The sequence below is a fragment of the Phaenicophaeus curvirostris genome, chromosome 5, assembly GCF_032191515.1.
Source record: "Phaenicophaeus curvirostris isolate KB17595 chromosome 5, BPBGC_Pcur_1.0, whole genome shotgun sequence".
NCBI classification, from domain to species: domain Eukaryota; kingdom Metazoa; phylum Chordata; class Aves; order Cuculiformes; family Cuculidae; genus Phaenicophaeus; species Phaenicophaeus curvirostris.
The window spans coordinates 42,319,912-42,340,505 of NC_091396.1; the positions used below are offsets into that span (position 1 = coordinate 42,319,912).

The following is a 20,594-nucleotide window of genomic DNA, read 5'->3' on the forward strand; positions in this document are numbered from 1 at the left end:
CGCAGGTTCCTCATAATCCACACCACCTTTCCTGAATGACTTTTTGGGATGTGTACATGAAAAGCAAACAATTCTCAAGTTAATAGTGTGCACAATACCAGTGTTCTCCATTTACAAATACAGACCTCACCCCAATTTTTAAATTGATTACTAAGAAAAAAAAAAAGAAAAAAAAATTTATTACAAAACAACTTTCCACCTTTGTTCTTTTTCAGCCTTTGTTCTACTTCCATATTCCCAGCATTAATTCCATCTAGAAGTGCACTTCATTAGATCGGTGCGGTTTTTTTTTATTATTCTTCCTCTAGCTTCCAAGAGTTTCAAGACCATAATTCCTGTTACACCACTTAAAGGTTAAGGAAATGAATAGCACAAACTACTAATAGCTATTAATAAAAAATAAGATATTTAAAAAAAAAAAGAAAGGAAATCAACTTACCAATACTATGAAATTGCCATCTCTGATGAATCCTTTCTGGAAGGAGTTGCAAAATTTTCTACAAAAAAACCACAAACAAGGATCTATGTTGCAGATATTGCACTTGAAAGACAAAAGAGTACTTGCGCAAAGGCCACAGATCAGAAGCTGAAAGGTTAATTTAGAAGATTTCCACATTGCTTTCCCTAGAAGCATCGCTGTCCTTTCAAGATAAGGCCATTCCTAAAGCTAGAAGGCCCAAAAGTTCCAACAGACCATCTGGCAAGTCCTGCATTGGAGACCTCAGATGTTACTGCAGCTTAACTGGCACTCCACTGACTCTTTGCTGTGTTACTGCTTATAGCATAGCAAGTGGAACAGGATGAGTATCTATCTCAGTTGCTGGGGTTCACAACAGGTTGTATTAGGTTAATTAGGTTAATTCCACCTTTATAGTGGCTTAAGCTAGGATGCTCAGCTGTGAGCTTGCTTCTGTAGCACAGGCAAACATTTGCTTCAGCCCTCTCAGGGGGGTAATAAGCTACAGCAAAACAACAAAGAAAAGTGCTGGGGAAATGATACTCAAACACCTTTCCAGCTAGAATGGAGGAAGATCATCTTCAAATGCTAAAAACCAGAGCACAGTTAGTGACAAAGGCAGTTAGAAGTCTATTCCATAACACTTGAGCATTTATGCTAGAGGCATCAGCAACTTGTAAACAACCTCATTTCCCAGAAGAATGTCTGGTCCCCGCCCTCTAGAATCCTGTGCAACTGCTTCCAAAGCACAGGTCACTTAATACCCCTTTATGCAGGAACCAGTGAACAATCAAACCAGCTCTCTTCAGATTCACCCTCCTTCTAACAGCTAACCCTACAGTTTAAAGCACTAATGCAAGAAAAAAAAAAATAAAGCCACCCTTGAATTTGTATTCAACTTCTAAAAAAACATAAAACCAGAATCCTTGCTCCATAACTAGAAACCCCTATGAAAAAGGAAAGGCAAAAATTTACCATTTCAGGCACAGAAACTATCTCATTTAATTAAATTAGTTTCTAATTCAAAATACGCTTTTGGTAACGATACTGTGAAATGCTATTTTCAAATAATAAATATTTTCAAAAATAAAAGGCATCTATAAAAAAAAAATTCGGCAGCTGTAATCTATTACGAAAAAAATCATTGGGACAAGTACTCCTTATTGTCTTCATGGACAACACAGAAATAGAATCAAGTGCACCCCTCAGCTAGTTTGTCAAACACATCAAGCTGAGTGATGTGGTTGACACTCATGAGGGAAAGGATGCATCCAGAGGGACCCAGACAAGCTTCAGAAGTGGGCCTATATGAACCTCATGAGGTTCAACAAGGCCAAGTGCAAGGTCCTGCAACCTGCCTGGGTTGGGGCAATCTCTAGTATCCATACAGACTAGGGGATGAAGGGATTGAGAGCAGCACTGCCAAGAAGGACAGACAAATAAAATACACAGCAGGGACGGGGAGCACCATCACCAAATACTAATGAACTATCCGCAGGCACAGAAACCATCTTTTTCCAGTTAAGACATCTTCCTGCAAAACTGCAAGTCACTTGTTCGTCTCACACAAAGCACATATATTGAACTCAAAGCAAAAGAAAAAAGGAATGTAGTTAATAGCAAACACTTTTTGTGGCAACACTAGGGCAGCTGTCTGTTATTATTCAACAAGACTTAATTCAATGTAAAAAACTCATTCAGGAATACTCCAGTTATCTTACCTCAAAAATAAAAAGAATAGAATCTAATTCTTCTCTCTGAGACTTGTGACCTAGATGCAATTAAAAATAAAGATACACTTTGATTATCAAAACAAAACGTAAAGAACACTGACAAAGATCCTTAGATCTGTAAAACAAAAACATGCATTTCTACAACCACAAGAACTATTTTGCATTCCTTCTGCAAATTAAAAAAACATAGATTTCTTACTTGCAGATTATTAATAGTTACAGTTTGTATAATTTTCTATTATGGCATCAATAATTGCTAGACAATAAGTGGCACAAAGTCTTGTTAAACAAAACTTAGATTAATTCTGTAGAGCACAAAAAGTGTAACACCTTAAGAAACCTTATTTTGCAAAAGGGCAAAACCAGTGATCAGAGACTAAACTCTCCTTACTCACCTATATGGCATGCAACTCAAATTGCTCTGCTTTTATTTGCAAAGTTAATGCTTTCACGTATTTCTACACCTCTAGCACTATCATTCATGACCACCAACACCATGATTTATAACACTGCTGTATTTTATAACAAACAGAGCACAAAGACAAAAGAGTGAAATTTCTATTTTAAGTACTTACCTTTTTGTTTAAGACCTACTTCAATAGTCACAAAGTTTTCAAAGAACACATAATATATATGTGAGAAATGTAGGTCGAAAAACTGTTTGAGATCAATTGATTCTGCATTCTCTGAAAAACAGAACAGAACATTCAGGGTCAAACACTGCACACCATTATCCATTAATAATAACTAAAGATATTTAAAAGAAAAAATAGTACTAGTAACAAAGTTCTTGAAGTTAATTCCTTCAAACTAAAGCAAAATAAATTCAATAGGACACACCATAAGTACATAGCGAATTTTAAAACAGGAAATGTCTCCTTGCATGACAACAAAGCCTACAAATCCCAGTGATGAACCAGAATTCCACCAGGACTAGCACTGTACAAATGACTAATGTTTTTATTATTAATTTAATAGAAACAAAGCTAATGACCCTGCCTAAACTCCACGACAGAAAAACCAACACTGTCCCCAACCATAATTACTAGACACAACTAATCTTACTTAAGAAAGAAGAGAAGGATGATAAGCAAGGGACACCTCTACTTTGCAAAGAAACTACTTGGGAGGAAGCAAGCAGCAGCACTGGATTCCCACTGCTGCCTCCTTGCTCCCTCCAACCTCTAACACGTACTTTCCTTTCCAGTCTGGCCCAGTCCCCCATATTCCCTTGATGGTATGGTCTCAGATCAAAAGCTCCAACCTCAGGGATACCCAGAGGTGGAAATCTTTGTGAGTGTAGAGAGGATGTGCTTTCTTGGACATCCCAGGGAAGTTTCCAGACTTTTCCCACAGCCTGCTAGACGGTTTTGTGCAAATCCCCAGTTAAAGAAATACATGATGATTTACCGACATTAATTTAAAATAGATTGTTTTAAACAATCAGTCCTTTCAAGCCTTAGTATAGACTGAATGAAAAAACATTCCCTGTCCTGTTGTTTAAGTGCATTAGAGTGGACAGAACAATAGTACAGAAGCACAGAAGAACAGGGAGATGGTATTTTACAGGGCAAAGTTCTCCCCGTTCAGAATATTGATGTGAAACAAAACAAAAAACAACCCCACCAAAACATAAAGAGGCAAGGCAAACAAAACCTTTTTAGAATGACAATTTTTATCATCTCGCAAGACCAGATGTACAACTGGTAGAGTATAAAGCACAGAAACAATCAGTTGAAAGGATGGCCAAAAGCACGGCATATTTTCAATTCTATTTTACTATGTAGTGCTACAGGTCTGTCAGCTCAATTTTATGACAAATCTTGCTATAACAGTTTGCAATACATGTTCAAATTTTGCAGTACCACAGCATTCTGCCAATGCCCTGAATAATCTGAGTGGCAGAGCCACATTGGTCTCGCAGAAGACAGTGCTATATTAACAACTAAGATAACTCCTAAAGCAAGGCAGCTTAGCTAGCAATACGTTTACTGGTGTAGCATGACAAATGCGTGCCTAACCACGGTCTAGAACAACTCTCCACAGCCAGCCCTCTGCAGGGACAACTCTCCCAGGGAGACCCAAACCCTAACAACGACCTTAACCCTCCCCGTTTAGAGTTGCCCCTGCAGAGCATTGGCCACGGAGAGTTGCCCTTTCTGGCCTAACCACCTACAATCACCTAGCTTCCAGTTTTTCAGAAACTGCTACACCATTTACAGATCAGCAGCTGAACTGCTATAGTTCAAAGTGTGAAATGTTAAAGTAAGAACAGCAAAACCGATTTCCACTTGAAACAAACTAGACAATGAACTTCAGGAGATCAGGACAAGTATACAAGAAACAGTTTGACTAGAGCATAAGCATGACCATTATATCCACTTCCACTCATGGGGCAGAACACTAAGCAAGTTCTAGATTATGGATAAGGAAATACAGCAAGAGGCAAGTCAAAAGGTTTTAAGACAGGAGGATTAAAGGGAAAAAGAAAGCAATGATTGAGACTTTCAGGAGAAAGGAGAGTGGCAGAAAATAACCTTTAAACCCCTAAACAACTGCTGCGTGAGAATTACATCTAGAAAGCAGTGGAATGGTTCACTTTATGCTAAGGAGCAGAAAGCACTATTTACAAATACTAGAAAGATTGGAAGCAATTAAACAGTGTCTCTGCCAGTCAACACACAGGAATGCTGCATTAATGTTACAGGCACACTAAATGTTGTGTTTCCTGAAACAGGTCCTCATTCTTGCCCCAGAGATGGATCAACTAATAATACTTCAAAAAAACCCACCAAACCAAACCCCCCACCCAAACCCATTTCTGTTAATGCTAAAACCTAGCTCTCTGTCTATGCGAGGGAACATCTGTGCATCTCAAAGGTTTGCCACCTAGAGTAAGGTATCTTCTTCTCAAATCAAAGGATGGTTTTAGTGATTTAGTAAGCTGTTGGTCCAGAAATTTAGGACTTTGCATTGGTCAAGGAAGTCTTGAACTCATTATGCATACCTGGACTAATTATCATGGCTGGGGGGGGAGGGGGATGGAACGTGTGAGGTGGGGTGTGAAGATTAGCAGATACAGCATGAAGTGATGTAAACCTTAGAGGAGCTTGATCTGGAAATCATCTAGTCTGGCCACTTGCATACATCATTCCAGTCCACAGCTACCTCTGTACCAAATACTAATGACTAAAGACTACTGTGCTCTTACATTGCTTTACCATTAAAAATCATCACTTGCCTATCAACTGAATTTATCTTACTAACTTCCAGCTATAAGCTGCTGTTAATGCCTTTTTGACTGACTATGAATCTGATATTTTTTCCCTAACAAGAGGGTTTCTAAAACATTTAATTCACCTTTATCCTTGTGACCAACTAATGATACAGTTCTTCGATTCTCTTATCTTAAACCATTTTCTTCCACACTAGGTCACTGTCTCTTCTCTATGCTCCCCTGAAGTATCATGAATGCTCCATACAGAGGTAAAAATTATTTCTGCTGCAAGGAACATGTTGTCCTTTTCACACAACCTTGAACTGGGAACTGGCAGGAATCTGCCTGTCTACTTTGGTTACTTAATCTTTTCTGTGTTTTTAAGAAAGGAGACATAGCCTTGTTTTTACAGGAAGTGCCATTACACAGGAACAGGCTTTTAAAAAGCAAAAGAACTGTAAATTAGGGAAAAACAAATAAGCAAACAAACTTCGTATTCTACCACAGACTCACATAACTAACGTAAAGTACTATATTCCTCGTGTTCTTGGTACTTATGTCCAGATTGGGAGGGGGGGGAAGGACTCAGAAATAGATATGGCACCATACAAAAAAAACCCCCAAAAAACAAAACCCCAAAAACTTAGAAAAGTTCCTCAGCATGTGAGAGGGGGGAAAATGGAACAATACCTATATATTCCTGTATTCCAAACATGTAAAAGCTAAGACTCTGCTGTACAAAGTATATTCTAGTACAACAAAATTCAGACTTTCAGAATTTATGAAAGTTGTTTGTCAAGAAAATGCAGTTCTCTTCATGCTTTACAAGAACAAGAAACATGGATTTTTGATTCATGAGTTTTCCTTAATTTTCTGTAACTTAAAAATTGGTATAAATCTGATCTCTGTATTAGCTCTCTATGTTCAGTGATGCATTTTGGTTTTCTTAAGGAAGAAGTTACATTTGAGCAAAAGAGACACTGTACAGCTTCTCTGTCCTTTTTCCTCCTCCTTAAAACTATTAAAATTATCTCCCATAAAACTATTCTAGAAGTAGCTTTAGTTTTTTCTAGGTTCAGTATTGAGAAGGTAGGTTACCTTTTTTGGTTTAAGTTGCACCTAGCTTATGTATTTCTGTTCTATTTAGATGCATGAAACAGAGAACCAAACTAAAAACAGAAGACTAGTTATCTAAGCTATTTATATGACCCTCATTACAAGATCACTTAAGTACCAGATCAACTGGAATTTGTATTTCCATTAAACCCACCAAAACTTGGAAGTTCTATAATTCCCCACCTCATAGACTGAAGCTTTAGCACAGAGGGCCTAAAAGAAAAAAAAAACCAAAACCAAACAAAACCAACCCCGTGCCCAAAACCCAACAAACCAAAAAGACCTCCACCTCTCTTACCAATTTCTATGCTCATATGCAACTCTACTTTCAGGAACCTATTTATATGTATTTTCAGAAGGCCAGCTCTTCTGGAGGTTAATTGTTAAAACTTTCTGAAAGGTTACATACTATTCAAGTATATCAGTAAGAGACTGAAAACTTGGGTCCCCACAGTGACCAGTTTAGGCAGGAAAGGTTCTAGGCTAAAGACTTGCAGAGAATTTGTTCTGCTGCCAAACTCCACCTAAGAGCAAACCCATTTACTCCAAGCCTTTTATTATGGGTCAATTATCAGCATATACGTTTTAACCAGGAACAATTTGCAGCCACAAAACTATTTCAGTATTTTAATAAAAATGTAACCCTTCAATAGTATATATTAGAAGAAGGACACTATTTAAATACCGTATCATACTTAAAATTACAAAGGAGTACCACCTCAGAGCACTTAAAAAATGTGACTTTGTCAGATGTAAAACACGAAGCAGAAGAAACAAGACAGATTTTTACTTTATATTTAAACTTGTAAGGGATCACCTGAGCAAGATTCTGCAAAGCTTACAAGTTTACAGACACAACACCCTGGTCCTCTGCAGGAAGTGGCTTTAACTTACATTACATACAATTCACCTTCCCTGATTATATTGTTTTCTACATGGTACCCTAAAAGCTACTATAAATTAATCTCTAATACCTGTTACGTATCAATAAACGAGTTGAGTTACCAAGGGAAATGGATCTATACTATTTAGATGACTGCCTGCTGTATGAAATTAGAATATTATAAAACAGGTAACCATACTTTCTATACAGGGCAGAACTTCTAAAGATGAACAATCAAAATACTGAATTTAAAACTAAAACAACTCCTCTCCCACAGATCTTGGATATCTACTAAACTCTTCTGAATACAAAATTAACATGCAGCGTTTCACACACAGCATTGCAGAAATTTACCACAGCATTTAACAGAACAGTCTACACTATTACAGATCAAGTCCTGGTTAATTTTACCTTCTAACTGATTGAATGGTATGTTCAAACATAAAATTGTTACAGCACATACTATAACAAAAACATTCTGTCTCATTTTAAGAAGTCACTTTCCCTTATCCAAAAATAAAATGCCAGTGACAACTGCAGCAAACAATGACCTGGAAGACTGCCAGACTTCTATTTCTGTAAAGCAGAGGCCTGCTATAGACTGAAGTATTCGGTATCAATTTTCAGAACAGACTGGTACTATTAGAAAGCAAGAGGTTTCTAAGCGACCTCAATTTCTGCTACCACACATGCAAAACTACAAACAGAAGTTACTCATTCTTAATTCTCCAAGCTGGAAAAATTAACAGCTGCCATACAGCAAACAGTACAGAAGTTCAGTTACACACGGAGAGTCTCTCAAATAGAAAAGCATGTCATTTAGAATGATTACATGGAAAACCTCTAGAACTAACTGGCTCTGGCACAGTTAACAGACCATCAAAGTTAACAGACCTAACAGCAAATCACAACATTTCAAATACTGAGCTACAAATGCAAATCTATTAATCAAGGGCTTTACGTTAGCACTTACTGTTAATTTTTTAAGAACGGTAACTGTGGTAAAGAAAATATTCTTGAGGGTTTGGGTACTGAAAAAGGAAAACACTAAGAAATCTTTTAATGATTTCTATTATGCATTAGACAACTCTGTGGTCCTCATGACCACCATCTTTTAGATACAAACATACAAGAAAAAAAAATCAATCACAAATTATTAAGGAGGTTAACAGCACCAATGACCATCACCTAAATATAAACGTTAACAAATTTCAAGGCCAGGGTTCTACAGGAATAAAAGAAGCAGCTAACAGCTGTTTTCTTCAGGGTCCTTGCAGACTCCAGAACAGTTACATTAGTAAACTTTTAGGAAATGCTTCCATGACAACTCACCCATGTTCCAGAACTTAAGCTTTTATTTAAGCAACTTCAAACCTTCCATAGCAAGGTACTTATTTTCATTCTGAGCTGACGCATGCTAAACCCCCACAGGCCTTCCGTTTACATCCAAGCAGTCAGAACTGCCCCTCTGTCTGACCTGGGGCTTTGATCCGACTCCAGCCCTGTCCAGCACTGTCCACTGCTGCTTGCTGCAAGTCAAGTGTTACCTTCACCAAAACTCTACAGGAAAGCAATGCTCGCCCCTTTCTTTCTGGCCAAAACAGAACAGAATGGGTACAGGGCTATGATAAGACTGACAGAACATCAACTCTGATTTCTTAAACTGCACTCAACCCACAGTCAAATCCATGAATTACAGCAGTGACATGACCTCTGCAGTTAAAAATACCAGGAAAAAAAAAAGAACACTACAAAAAAAACCAACGAAACAAAACACCACAAACTTACAACTCTTGCCAAAAATAACACAGCTTTGCACACCCACAGAAACTTCTTGAACACTTATCTCCAAAGAAAATTCCAGCCAGCTAGTTTTGCTGTACTTTCTCATTTGCCTCTCACTTTTAACAACCATAAAACATTGTCCATTCATTACTGTATATAAGTAATACTACAGTGAATGATGCTGATGATGTGCAATACCAATGAATGCCATCCAGCTGATGCATTAGGGCTGACTGCCAGTCACACAGATTTCTCAAATAAAGTCCCTTTACACAAAGGCAATCTCTACGTATATTGCTTGATACTAAACAACATACTAAAATGCACATCTAATGCCGCCTGTTTCATTCTGCCCAGTACAGTTTGAATTTTACCTTTGAGAGATTATACTGAGAGCTAACCAAACACTGAGAATAACAAAAATAAAGAAAAACAACCCCCCACTCTAGACACCGTTCTCTTTGGATTTCATTTTACAAGCATTCTCCCCATGGTTCCAGAGATACAAGCAGTGTATTTTTAAGATATCAGATGCAAACATATTAATTTATTAGAAACAATATATTCCTTTTTCCTTTACACTGGATTAACAGATTACAGGCCTGTAACTCCTGCTCTGCAAAAAAATTAGAAATGAAAAAAATTATCTTCAGAATTCAGCCCTAAAAGTAAATCTTAAACCAAACGTATTCATTTGACTTGCTTGCACATGGTAAGATTATGCAGAAATCATTAAATATTTAGGAGGCTTAGCTTTTTTTAAAAAAAAAAAAAATTACAAATTCTGACCAAAACTACAATATCAAAAGGATGCAGCGACATATTCGATAATAGAACTAAAAATGAAGAGGTCAATATTGTTAAGGTATGACATCGGAAAAGGATAACATATTTAGCTGTCTTCAGTATTTACAAAGTTCTCAAACCACTGTTTTAACAAAAGGCCAAATCAAGCATGATTTTATGCTTGGAGGATTATTAGAACAAGCTTTTATGAACTACCACTTTAAAGCCATAGAATTATAATTTAATGTTGAAGTCTGATTAAACAGTGCAACACTGATTATAAGAAGAATGCAACATTATTTCCGTATTATTTCCTCCTAATGATCATAAAAATTGCAATTAGCAGCTGATTCAATGGGGAATGCTAGAAATATGTATTTTTCTGGAAATTCACAAGCTTCATTCTGTAGGCAGTACCTAGTTCAGTAAGGTATGCTATGTGCCTCTACTTCCATCCACTATGGAAGTCTCTGTGCTTATACCTGCACTAACTGCAGCTGGCAGCCTCCTTTACAGCAGAGCCCTGCTTCTGACTAGGCTGTGAGTTGCTGCCATAGGGACCACAAGCGAATCTCATTAGATGTTCCCATTCAAGCTTGATAAACTGTAACCATCGCAGTAGGTCACAGTAAACAAGAGTCACCTGCAAACCAGTAGGGAACTCTGTGAGACTTAAAAGGTACGTCCCAGAACTAAGAAGGGGAAATAGAAGGGAAGGGGTGGGGGGCCAACACTTCCCTACAGGAAAGAAATTAATACACCTCAAGAGAATCATATCTCTTGAAGCACATAGTTGCAGCTGGCTTAAGAAAAATAGCACAGCAGGAAAACAATGAAAAAAAAAAAAAAAAAGACAACCTTCACTCACAGACACATATTTCCCAATATATGAGGCTACAACCTCTTTCCAATTTTTCTAAGCATTTCTTGGTGATATTAATATTTATTACTATTTGGAGGTCACAAAACCAAAACCTTATGCCTGTCACATGCATAAATCGTAAACTGGTCACATATTATATTAACTTTAACAAATAATAAATTGTCAATTAGTCACAGGATTTCACTTAATTTTGCTTGGTTCCTAAACTATGAAAAAGGCTGAATTGAGCCACACTGAAGCAGAGCAGAGAACCAGTCAGAGACAGGGCATTGGTGGCCAAGAGCAGTTACGCACAAACGAGTTAGAGAAAACCAGAGGGAAAAAAAAAAAAACAAACCAAAAGACACAAACAACAAATGCATATCCCCCTGATTGCCTAAAACTAACAGTCTAGAACTCAGGAGCCCTTTTCATATATGTTTATGTATTTTTCCACTATCTGCCCCTAGATAAAGAGATTCCAAAGCTTTTCCTGTTTTTTTCACATTAAAAGTTTTACTCCCATATGAGTCATTCCCACCTCCAAATCCTCTATATGCTGACTACAGCAGTATAACCACTAAAGCTGAAATGATATTTGGTGTGTTTTATGAAGACACAAAATTTTCTCATGTTCTTTATGCAGTCAGGCCAATTTGCATCTTTCACTAAATTTGAGTTGTTTACAATGAGCAGATACTTTTCCCTGAAACTATACAACTCACTGCATTCTAAGCTATCTTGTAAAAGGCATTTAAATAATGTAAAATACTTCTAATTTGTTAAAAATAAATGACACTTACTTTTCTGCTATCCACTCACTTAGTTCATATCAGGTTCTCTGAACCCGTTCAGTCTCTTCTCCACGTTATACCATCTTAAATATTTTTAGATGATGCCTGATTTGTACCATTGCCTTGTAGGACTAAACTGTCAATCTTTTACCATAATGAAACTTCTTAGACGACTCCTCTTTGGCTAACAGACAACCAGCAGTCTATAATTCACAAGGACTCTGCATCTTTCCATGACTACTCCATTATTTTATCTTACTGGAGAACTGCTTCTTTGGACACCTTGATAAAAGAGAGGAAACGCAAACTAGTACTCCCTTTCCTTCCTTTCCTCCCTCCCCTCAAGTTCTAACCATGACTTCAGAGCCATGCTTCAGTTTATATTATTGCTGAGAGCAAATAATGTTAACTGGTCCAAAACACCTTGCAGGCCTACTGAAAGGATTTTAAATTTAAACGGAAGAGGAAATTCTCTCCTTCTCCTGGATGTGGAATGGCAGAAAACTCTCTCCTGGATAGTCTTTTAGTCTCCAGCCTGCATGGTCTAAGAGCAGTAAACAAGACAAATAAATTTTCATTCATAAAGATGCTGAACAGAGCTAAACAGAGATTTCCTCCCTTCTCCCCTCAGATACGCTGTTGGCAACAGCTAGCTTGGCTCCCCCAAGAACAGGGAAACATGCCAATTACTCTGGAGGAGTTGTCAGTGAAGAAAAGTGATAAACAGGAACACGCAGCACTATGATGCTCAAACTGCATGTAAAGTCACCTCAGGTAGCACTCTATCTTATGTGGGCACATTTTTTTTTCTTATCCTGCAGACTAGTCAAAGAAACCTATGGAGAAAAAAGGGCATAGAGCTTACGCTTTGAATGTCAGCTTAGGGAGCCGAGAAATTTAAGGAATAAGGCAAGGAGGTGATCACAGCCAAAGAAATACTTCAAATAATCTGCTACATAATTCTCTTGTGCTACAGCAGGAATAGTTAAACATCCTATTCTCCAAAAAAGAACTTGTTTTTTTACATCATACATCTAAGAATATCTTGCATAATGACAAAATCCTGTAGATGCATGCAAGACGAGCAAAGCTAAACACTGTTACACCTTTCCCTACTTAGACAGTCACACATTGTATTCTCCCAGACTTGGAGAAAGGCTATGTGAGAGCTGCGCTTCAATGGCTGAAATGTTAGACATGTGCAGGGGAAAGCAGAATGGCCATCACATGAAAACATGCCCCAACAAATTTAGTCTGTCCTACAGCCAGTAAGCAGAAACCTTAGATAGGAGTCTGCTTGGCATTGAGCTCACGGCTTGCCTCTTACAGGATGCATCTAAGTAAAACCTAAATTCAGTGGGTACTTAGTTTCTATATAATGTTCTTTCCTCTTAAGTTTCAGCTGATGTAGCTAAAAATAAACATAAGTCAACATAAAGCAAATCACAAGTAGCTCAGTACAGCTAGTTAAGAAAAGTGGTAATATTTCAAGTGAGGCAACAGGACACATCTGACTACTGAGGTGTCTTCCTACCCCACCACTCTCCATTTCGAAAGTCTAAATAATTATTATGTTGCAGAAAGTAAGTCATGCAGCAGCAGGTGTTGCCATACTGAACCACCTGTTCCTTCAAACACCAATATGAAAGAAAAAAAGGAAGCAGTAACACTTTTCCTTTGAAATTAAAGAATCCAGCTTTGGAAGCCACAGACAAGGTGTTTGAATACTCCTACCGTGGGCAGAACCCAAAATAACTCATTCAGTACCCTGTGCTAAATATGGAATGCAGCTGCCCTTGACCCAGCCCTGCTCATGCTTTGAGAAACTGCAGAAAGCAACGTACACGTTTACAGAACTGAAGGGCCCAAAAGATGCCTCTGGAGCCAGCTTCTTTTTTCAAGGACAGCTTGATGATGGCTACTTAGATTTTCACAAACACACACAACTAACAGATATTTTACAACAGTTAACTCTGGGGTTTTTTTCCCCCACTGGTTGTCCATAAGGCAATTATTCCATATAATCACAATTTCTAATTCACTGGTCAGGTTTAACAGCTGTTCACGTAGAACTGTGGCAACACTTAAGCGCTTATGTTCCCACCTCTACCAACTGGCAAACCAAAAGTACTTTCAGAGGAGCTGTAAGAATGCTCTAGTGAGCTCTTACCGCTGCAGCTCTTACCTTGAAAACGTACACAAACCTAAATGGTTACTGTAAGCACTTGGGGAAAGCGTATTTGGGAGTCACAGATACCAGTAGGGCTCACCGACCACTTCCATTCCAGCGCAGCAGCGTTTATGTAGCTCTAGAGAATAATTCACCGGGGAAGCACGCCAGCTACTCCCCTCCATCCGCAGCTGCCAAAGGAATTCCACCTTCACCCGCGCTGGAAATGCCGGTGCCTGGGCAAGGCGGCGGGGCCCGCTCGCCGCCCGACGGGCCCAGCGGCGCCGGCCAGAGCCCCGCGGGGCCGCCCCGGGCCGTCTCCCAGCCCGTCCCCCGCCCCGGCGCTACCCCCGAGTTCCCGGCCCTTCCCCCGGCGGAGCTCAGGGCCGGCGGCCCCCCGGCCCCTGCGGCCGCCTCACCGATGAGGACGCGCAGGTGCTTGAGGCGGGTGAGCGGGTCCTTGCGGGTGTCCAGCACCTTCTGCGTGGATTTCCGCACGTCCCCGTGCGGCTTCTTGGAGAACATCCCGCCGGGCCCGGCCCCGGCGCCGCGCTCCAGAGGCGGGCAGCGGCCTCCGGATCCGCCCGCACCGGGGCCCCTACCTCGCCCGCGGCGGCAGCGCCGCCTCCGCCTCCCGCTCCTCCCGCCTCGGGCTCGGCGGGGCGCGGCGCGGGCCCGAGGGGCCGGGCCTGGGCTCCCCCTTCCTCCTTCCCCAGCTCTCCTCCCGCTGCTTCGCGACAGCCGTCAGGCGCGACCCCAGGCGTCCCTATGGCAACCGCGCCCTGACGTCACGGCCGGCGCAGCCCGGGGCCGGAGAGCGGGCGGCAGGCGCTGCAGGGCGCGCTGTGCGACTCGCCGGCGCCGCGGGAAACGGCACCTGGACTGTGTTTAAGTAAAAAGTAAAGTTGTCCCATTATAGAGCTAGTGCTGGCTCCGCAGAGACGCTGAAGTGTGGTGAGGGGAGGCGGGAATAAGGAAAGGGAATCCGGGCGGGGGCTCCAAACCTTTCCCCGAGCCTGTTGTGCCGCCGTCCGCGCTGTGTCTGTTCCTCTTCCCACACCGGTTCTGGGAGTGCTGCAACTCCTCACCCCGAGCTCCTGCCCGGCCTCGCTCCTTCCCAGTTTCGCTGCCCGCGCTTTCGGCAGCAGCCCTGGCGTCGGGGCCGAACCGTCAGGCAAAGTGGGACAGTCCGCGCCGTCTTTTCTTCTCTGCCGAGCTCCGCAGAGCGGTCGTGCCCACGGTGCTTCTACAGAAAAGCCAGAAACGGGCTCAAGAAACTGCATGGCCCCAGTCCCACACACAACCTCACTGAAAGAGGAGGTTGGATGAGGGAAAGGCTGTGGATGTGGTCTTCCTGGACTTCAGTAAAGCCTTTGACACAGTTTCTCACAGCATTCTGCTTCGGAAACTGTCAGCCTCTGCCCTGGACAGGCGCACACTCTCCTAGGTGGAAAACTGGTTGGATGGCCGGGCCCAGAGAGTGGTGGGAAATGGTGTGAAATCCAGCTGGAGGCCAGTGACAAGTGGGGTTCCCCAGGGCTCAGTGCTGGGTCCAGCCCTGTTCAATGTCTTTATCAATGACCTGGATGAAGGCATCGAGGGCACCCTTAGCAAGTTTGCGGACGACACAAAGCTGGGTGGAAGTGTCGATCTGCTGGAGGGTAGGGAGGCTCTGCAAAGGGATCTGAACAGGCTGGACCGCTGGGCTGAGTCCAATGGGATGAGGTTTAACAAGGCCAAATGCCGGGTCCTGCACTTGGGGCACAACAACCCTATGCAGTGCTACAGACTGGGAGAAGTCTGTCTAGAAAGCTGCCTGGAGGAGAGGGACCTGGGGGTGTTGGTTGACAGCTGACTGAACATGAGCCAGCAGTGTGCCCAGGTGGCCAAGAAGGCCAATGGCATCTTGGCTTGTATCAGAAACGGTATGACCAGCAGGTCCAGGGAGGTTATCCTCCCTCTGTACTCGGCACTGGTGAGACCGCTCCTCGAGTACTGTGTTCAGTTCTGGGCCCCTCACCACAAGAAGGATGTTGAGGCTCTGGAGCGAGTCCAGAGAAGAGCAACAAAGCTGGTGAGGGGTCTGGAGAACAGGCCTTCTGAGAAGCGTCTGAGAGAGCTGGGGTTGTTTAGCCTGGAGAAGAGGAGGCTGAGGGGAGACCTCATTGCTCTCTATAACTACCTGAAAGGAGGTTGTAGAGAGGAGGGTGCTGGCCTCTTCTCCCAAGTGACAGGGGACAGGACAAGAGGGAATGGCCTCAAGCTCTGCCAGGGGAGGTTTAGGCTGGACATTAGGAAAAAATTCTTCACAGAAAGGGTCATTGGGCACTGGAACAGGCTGCCCAGGGAGGTGGTTGATTCACCTTCCCTGGAGGTGTTTAAGGCAGGGGTGGACGAGGTGCTGAGGGGCATGGTTTAGTGTTTGATAGGAATGGTTGGACTCGATGATCCAGTGGGTCTCTTCCAACCTGGTTATTCTATGATTCTATGAAAGGTCCTGCAACAACCACCAGGGATACGTAGGAGGTGCCGTGATAGCTCTGCTGCTGAGAGCTGCATTAGTAATATGGAAAAAGCCCAGCATTCATCTTAACAGCCTGGCATTCGTTCACAATAATGAAATTAACAAAAACCAGAATTCTTGGACTTTTCAATAGATGTCTCATGATTTCCAGTATCTCATTGCTTGGATGTTTTTAAATAGTCCCTGATGCTTGGTTTTGCATGAAAGAAATCCAACTGCCTCAGCTAAGAGTCTGATGACAACAGGTGGAGTTTTTTAATATAGGTGATATTTAACTATTTGAGATTTGTTATAACATTTTAAGAGCTGTCCACAGTTACATACCCGTTACATAAATAATATAACCTGAGTATTTAAATGCATGATCAGTAATCGTTAATGTTACAAGCTTTAGGGCAGTGAGATTCAGTCAGTAGGGCATCGGTGAGGGAGTCCGTGTCATCTGCCTATACATTTGGTCTGCTCCAAAGCACTTCATAGTTCTACCAATCTCTGTAAATGAGATCTGAAAATAAGCAATGCTAGGTAACAGCTACAATTACAATAATTTCATTTACCATAACACAGGACATTGTGGCTCTATAAGATCTTGCAGTGACACAATGGTTTATGTGCTTTGTTTTATAAATTTCATTAATTCTAAGCACATTTATTTATTCTGACGATCTTTAAAAAATACCTTTTCTTTGGAAAATTTGTTTTCTAATTTTTTTTTTAGGTCTTTAACTCAAGACAGAGCTTAAAAATAATAAACAGAGTAAGACATCACCAAAATATTAAAAGAAAGCAGAGTGGTGTTAACCAAGATAATAATGGCTTCTGCCTCCTCATGTGAAGCACACCTGGCAGGAATGACATGTTCTACACACAGTGAAAGCTGTGATCTTGCGAAGGCTTGACTTTGAAGCATGTGACTTCAATGTCTTTGATTATGCATGCAGGACAAGGTTAGAAAATAGCAGGATTAGTTAGGGAGGAGTTAGGCTTTGCTGCATTCCAGGTGCCTATTGCTGCACCCAATTATTTACGTTTCCACATAAAAGAAAGAACTTTTCAAATGTTTTTGTCCAGTCGTGAAGGGACCTCCATAAGTAAGTTAAACTCATCTTTTATAGAACTATAGAATAGTTTGGATTGGAAGGGACCTTAAAGGTCATCTAGTTCCAACCCCTCTGCCATGGGCAGGAACGCAAAAGAATACTGTAGACTATTAAATGGTGCGGAACTTTTCCCCCCCTTCTTTTAACTCTCTCTACAGGGCCACATGCAGCACACAAAGTAGTGAGGGGAACTGGGTTACATTCATACTATCAATTAACTTCTCACAATTCATTGAGGATTTATGATGTCCAAAGAATTCAGCTTGTTGTCAAAGAGACCAAAAATCCTTCAGTTCTAGCCTGGTTCAACAGTTCTAATTTCAAATGGATAGATTATGTTTTGGATTCTTGCATCTACCCCCAGAAATTCAAGTTCCTGGAACCCCTGCTTTACTAACATTTACACCACATTAAGGTACATGATTAAAAACAAATTAAAATTACTCAGAATTTCACTAAGTATTTCCCTTCTCTCAGATGGCTGAGAGCTAACAATCATTAGCTAAGCTTTGTTTTGTTAATGTTCTAGGACTGTCAGCCAGATGAAAAAACAGAGGAGTTATATGGCCTATCATGACCAGAAACTTTCATACATGTAAAAGTTACTTTCAGCTGATGTAACTATTACTAATTCCTGTCCAGCAGTGCCAAAGAATGCAGACTTTTGCAGTGCAAAGTCACCTTCAACTTGCAGTGTTTGAGTTCTTATGTAAGCTCTAGCACTCATATCTGATATGAAAGAGGTTTTGAAATGCGAATACACTGATACAGTGGCAGTTGCAACTTTTTTTTTTTTTTTAACCAAAACTGGTCAAATGCTTTGCAACCATTGAGATGTTTTCTTTTTCTTCTCCAACTTAGGAAATAGTTTTGCAACACTGACAAACCCACAAGAGATCTTCTAAAGGAGAAAAGCCCTGCAGAAGCTCTGCATGTCTGCCAGCCTCTACATGAGAGCAAATTTTACATGAATTATTTTCTTTTTATCAAATTAAATATTTTGCTGCCAATCTCCCCTTATCTCACCTGCAGGAGTAATCAGTGTCTTTTAGAAATAAATCATATCTCTTTGAGTGTATTTTGATTAGCAGCTTTAAACTTACTTTGCACCACTTGCAGCATACAACAGAATATCTTGCTTAGATAATACATGAGCTGAAGGAGGAATATGATCCAATAATCTTCAAACATAGCTAGTAGCTTGCACGCTGTCACTGCTGCCTTAACTTGCTGCTGACCTTGTCCTGCGGGGAAAATAGTCTGTTCAGTGTTCTTGTGACCTACCTCCCAATACTGCGCTTTGCAATTGAGGGTGAAGAATCAGATTCGACAGAGTAGCCAGTTTACCATTTCTTTGTGATACTGGATTAAAATTATTTGAACTGACATAATTTGGTTTGCCAGAGTTCATAGACACCATAGTGCTACCAATTCTTTCTTAACCCATAACACAGGTGAGGCCAAAGGACTGAGTAAAACCTCACATGGATGTTCCAGGTAAATTTATTTCATACTTGTTCTTTCATCAATAATAACACATACTGAAAGACCTGGCTGATATGTTAATGTCTTGTTCCTTTTGGAAGACCTCACCCCCCCAATCAATCTTGTGACTACCAGTCCAAGAGAAACTACAACTTCGAATAGAGAGAACTCATAACAAAATTTTCAAACTCATTCAGATGTAGTGCACTGTATTGAATTAAAGAAAATAAAACTGCTTTTGTCCATGCTTCTCCTTGAAGGTTTAATCTATATCTGTATCCTATGAACTCACATTCTACATATTTGGCTTCTTTCTTTAAAATCTTGTTCTTGTTAGAAATATTAAGTTACTACGCAGTCTGTATTTGACAAGTTAAGTGAAAAATTACAATTCTGCTCCATAGCTTTTCCTGAAGGTGTCTGGTGTAATAGCCACCATGCTTGTGCCAGGTTCCACTTTTCTGTGTGATTCACAAATGTGATTCAATAGCCAGATTCCAATTTTTGGCCCAAGTGCCCAAATTGGGTCCTAGGAAAGCGATGCCTGCATTTCCAAGCTTTTTATCTTCGTGTGTGTAAATTCCCATCTTCAATCATCTCTCTGTTTCCCAAACTGGGAGAGGAGATTTCACCATCTGTCAGTGTCTGTGCTGGCCAGCATTTTATTTATGGTGATATAGCATCCAAACTTTTTTCAGTACCAGCTTTCAACAGAATTCCCAGTTTTCAATTTTACATTGTTGTCAACTGTCCCCATTATGGAATGTAATTCTGTCTAATTGTTCAGAATTGCCACATACCTGGTGTTAATCCTCACTTCCCCATTAAGGGCAGAGCTGAGCTGATGAGGATGATAACAGTCACCTTCTTCTTAATGGCTATTTTACTCATCATCCAGAAAAAAAATCATAGCTTTGTAGGCACCTAATGCTGCCTTTCACTTAGCTTGGTAAAAAGGTTAATCCTCACAGGCTGTGAGGTACTGTGTTACCTGACTGTGGATTTCTAGCTGGTATATATGCACAGCAAGATATAAATCTTTGCAAATCCTCTACTATGCTAGCCAGAATGTCTTCTGGCCCAAGGTAGGTGTTGCCAGTTTATACGTTAAGGGCTAGTAGGTTAATTAACTTTGCGTTTCTGGGAACAAATTATAATGTGCCACTAGCACTGCACCACCATATATAGCTCCTGGAAATAACTTCTCCTCTTACCTTCTCTAACACTCCATTTAGACACTGAGATTAACTTCAACACTTACCTTTTTTTTTTTTTTTTACTTCAAGACAGTAAGTATTTATGTTGCTTTATCTGGGTGATCCCCCACCTTGTCCTGGATACAAACAGAAGAGAAGCATGTAAAATCATGTTACTAAAAAAAAACATTCTGGCTCAATTCCCCTTCCTGGTTGCTGATTTTTCACCAAGGCATGGGAACATTTCTTTCCTTCTGGGGCTTATTTTTAGCTCCCTTAGACCTTGTTCCAACTATTTGGACAGGAAATTACAATCAAGCCAAAGGTTTCCTGATTTCCTGCCATTTTTTTCCCTGCAACTATTTCTAGTTATTTGGTTTTCTTTTTCCTAGTCAAGAGCATTTGATTTCTACTATTTTTTATCTTGTTAGTCCAAAATGCAACTCCTGAATTTAGGATTCAAAGACTTTTTTTCCCCCCCCCTTC

At 40.7% G+C, this 20,594-nt stretch overlaps 1 protein-coding gene across 3 annotated transcripts in view; it reads right to left on the reverse strand.

The window, feature by feature from the left end:
- The window catches only part of RALGAPA1 (Ral GTPase activating protein catalytic subunit alpha 1), a 125,081-nt gene extending 110,569 nt beyond the window's left edge, over nucleotides 1–14,512 (reverse strand). The window contains exons 1-4 of one of the 3 annotated variants that reach the window (XM_069858451.1): nucleotides 14,223–14,512; nucleotides 2,766–2,876; nucleotides 2,179–2,228; nucleotides 440–497 (exon numbers count right to left, since the gene is read on the reverse strand). In XM_069858451.1, coding sequence (XP_069714552.1) covers nucleotides 440–497; nucleotides 2,179–2,228; nucleotides 2,766–2,876; nucleotides 14,223–14,328 — 325 coding nt within the window. In that variant the 5' untranslated portion in view covers nucleotides 14,329–14,512. The remainder of the gene's footprint in view (nucleotides 1–439; nucleotides 498–2,178; nucleotides 2,229–2,765; nucleotides 2,877–14,222) is intronic. The other 2 variants (XM_069858453.1, XM_069858454.1) reach the window with 2 other exon arrangements.
- Nucleotides 14,513–20,594: the final 6,082 nt, after the last annotated feature.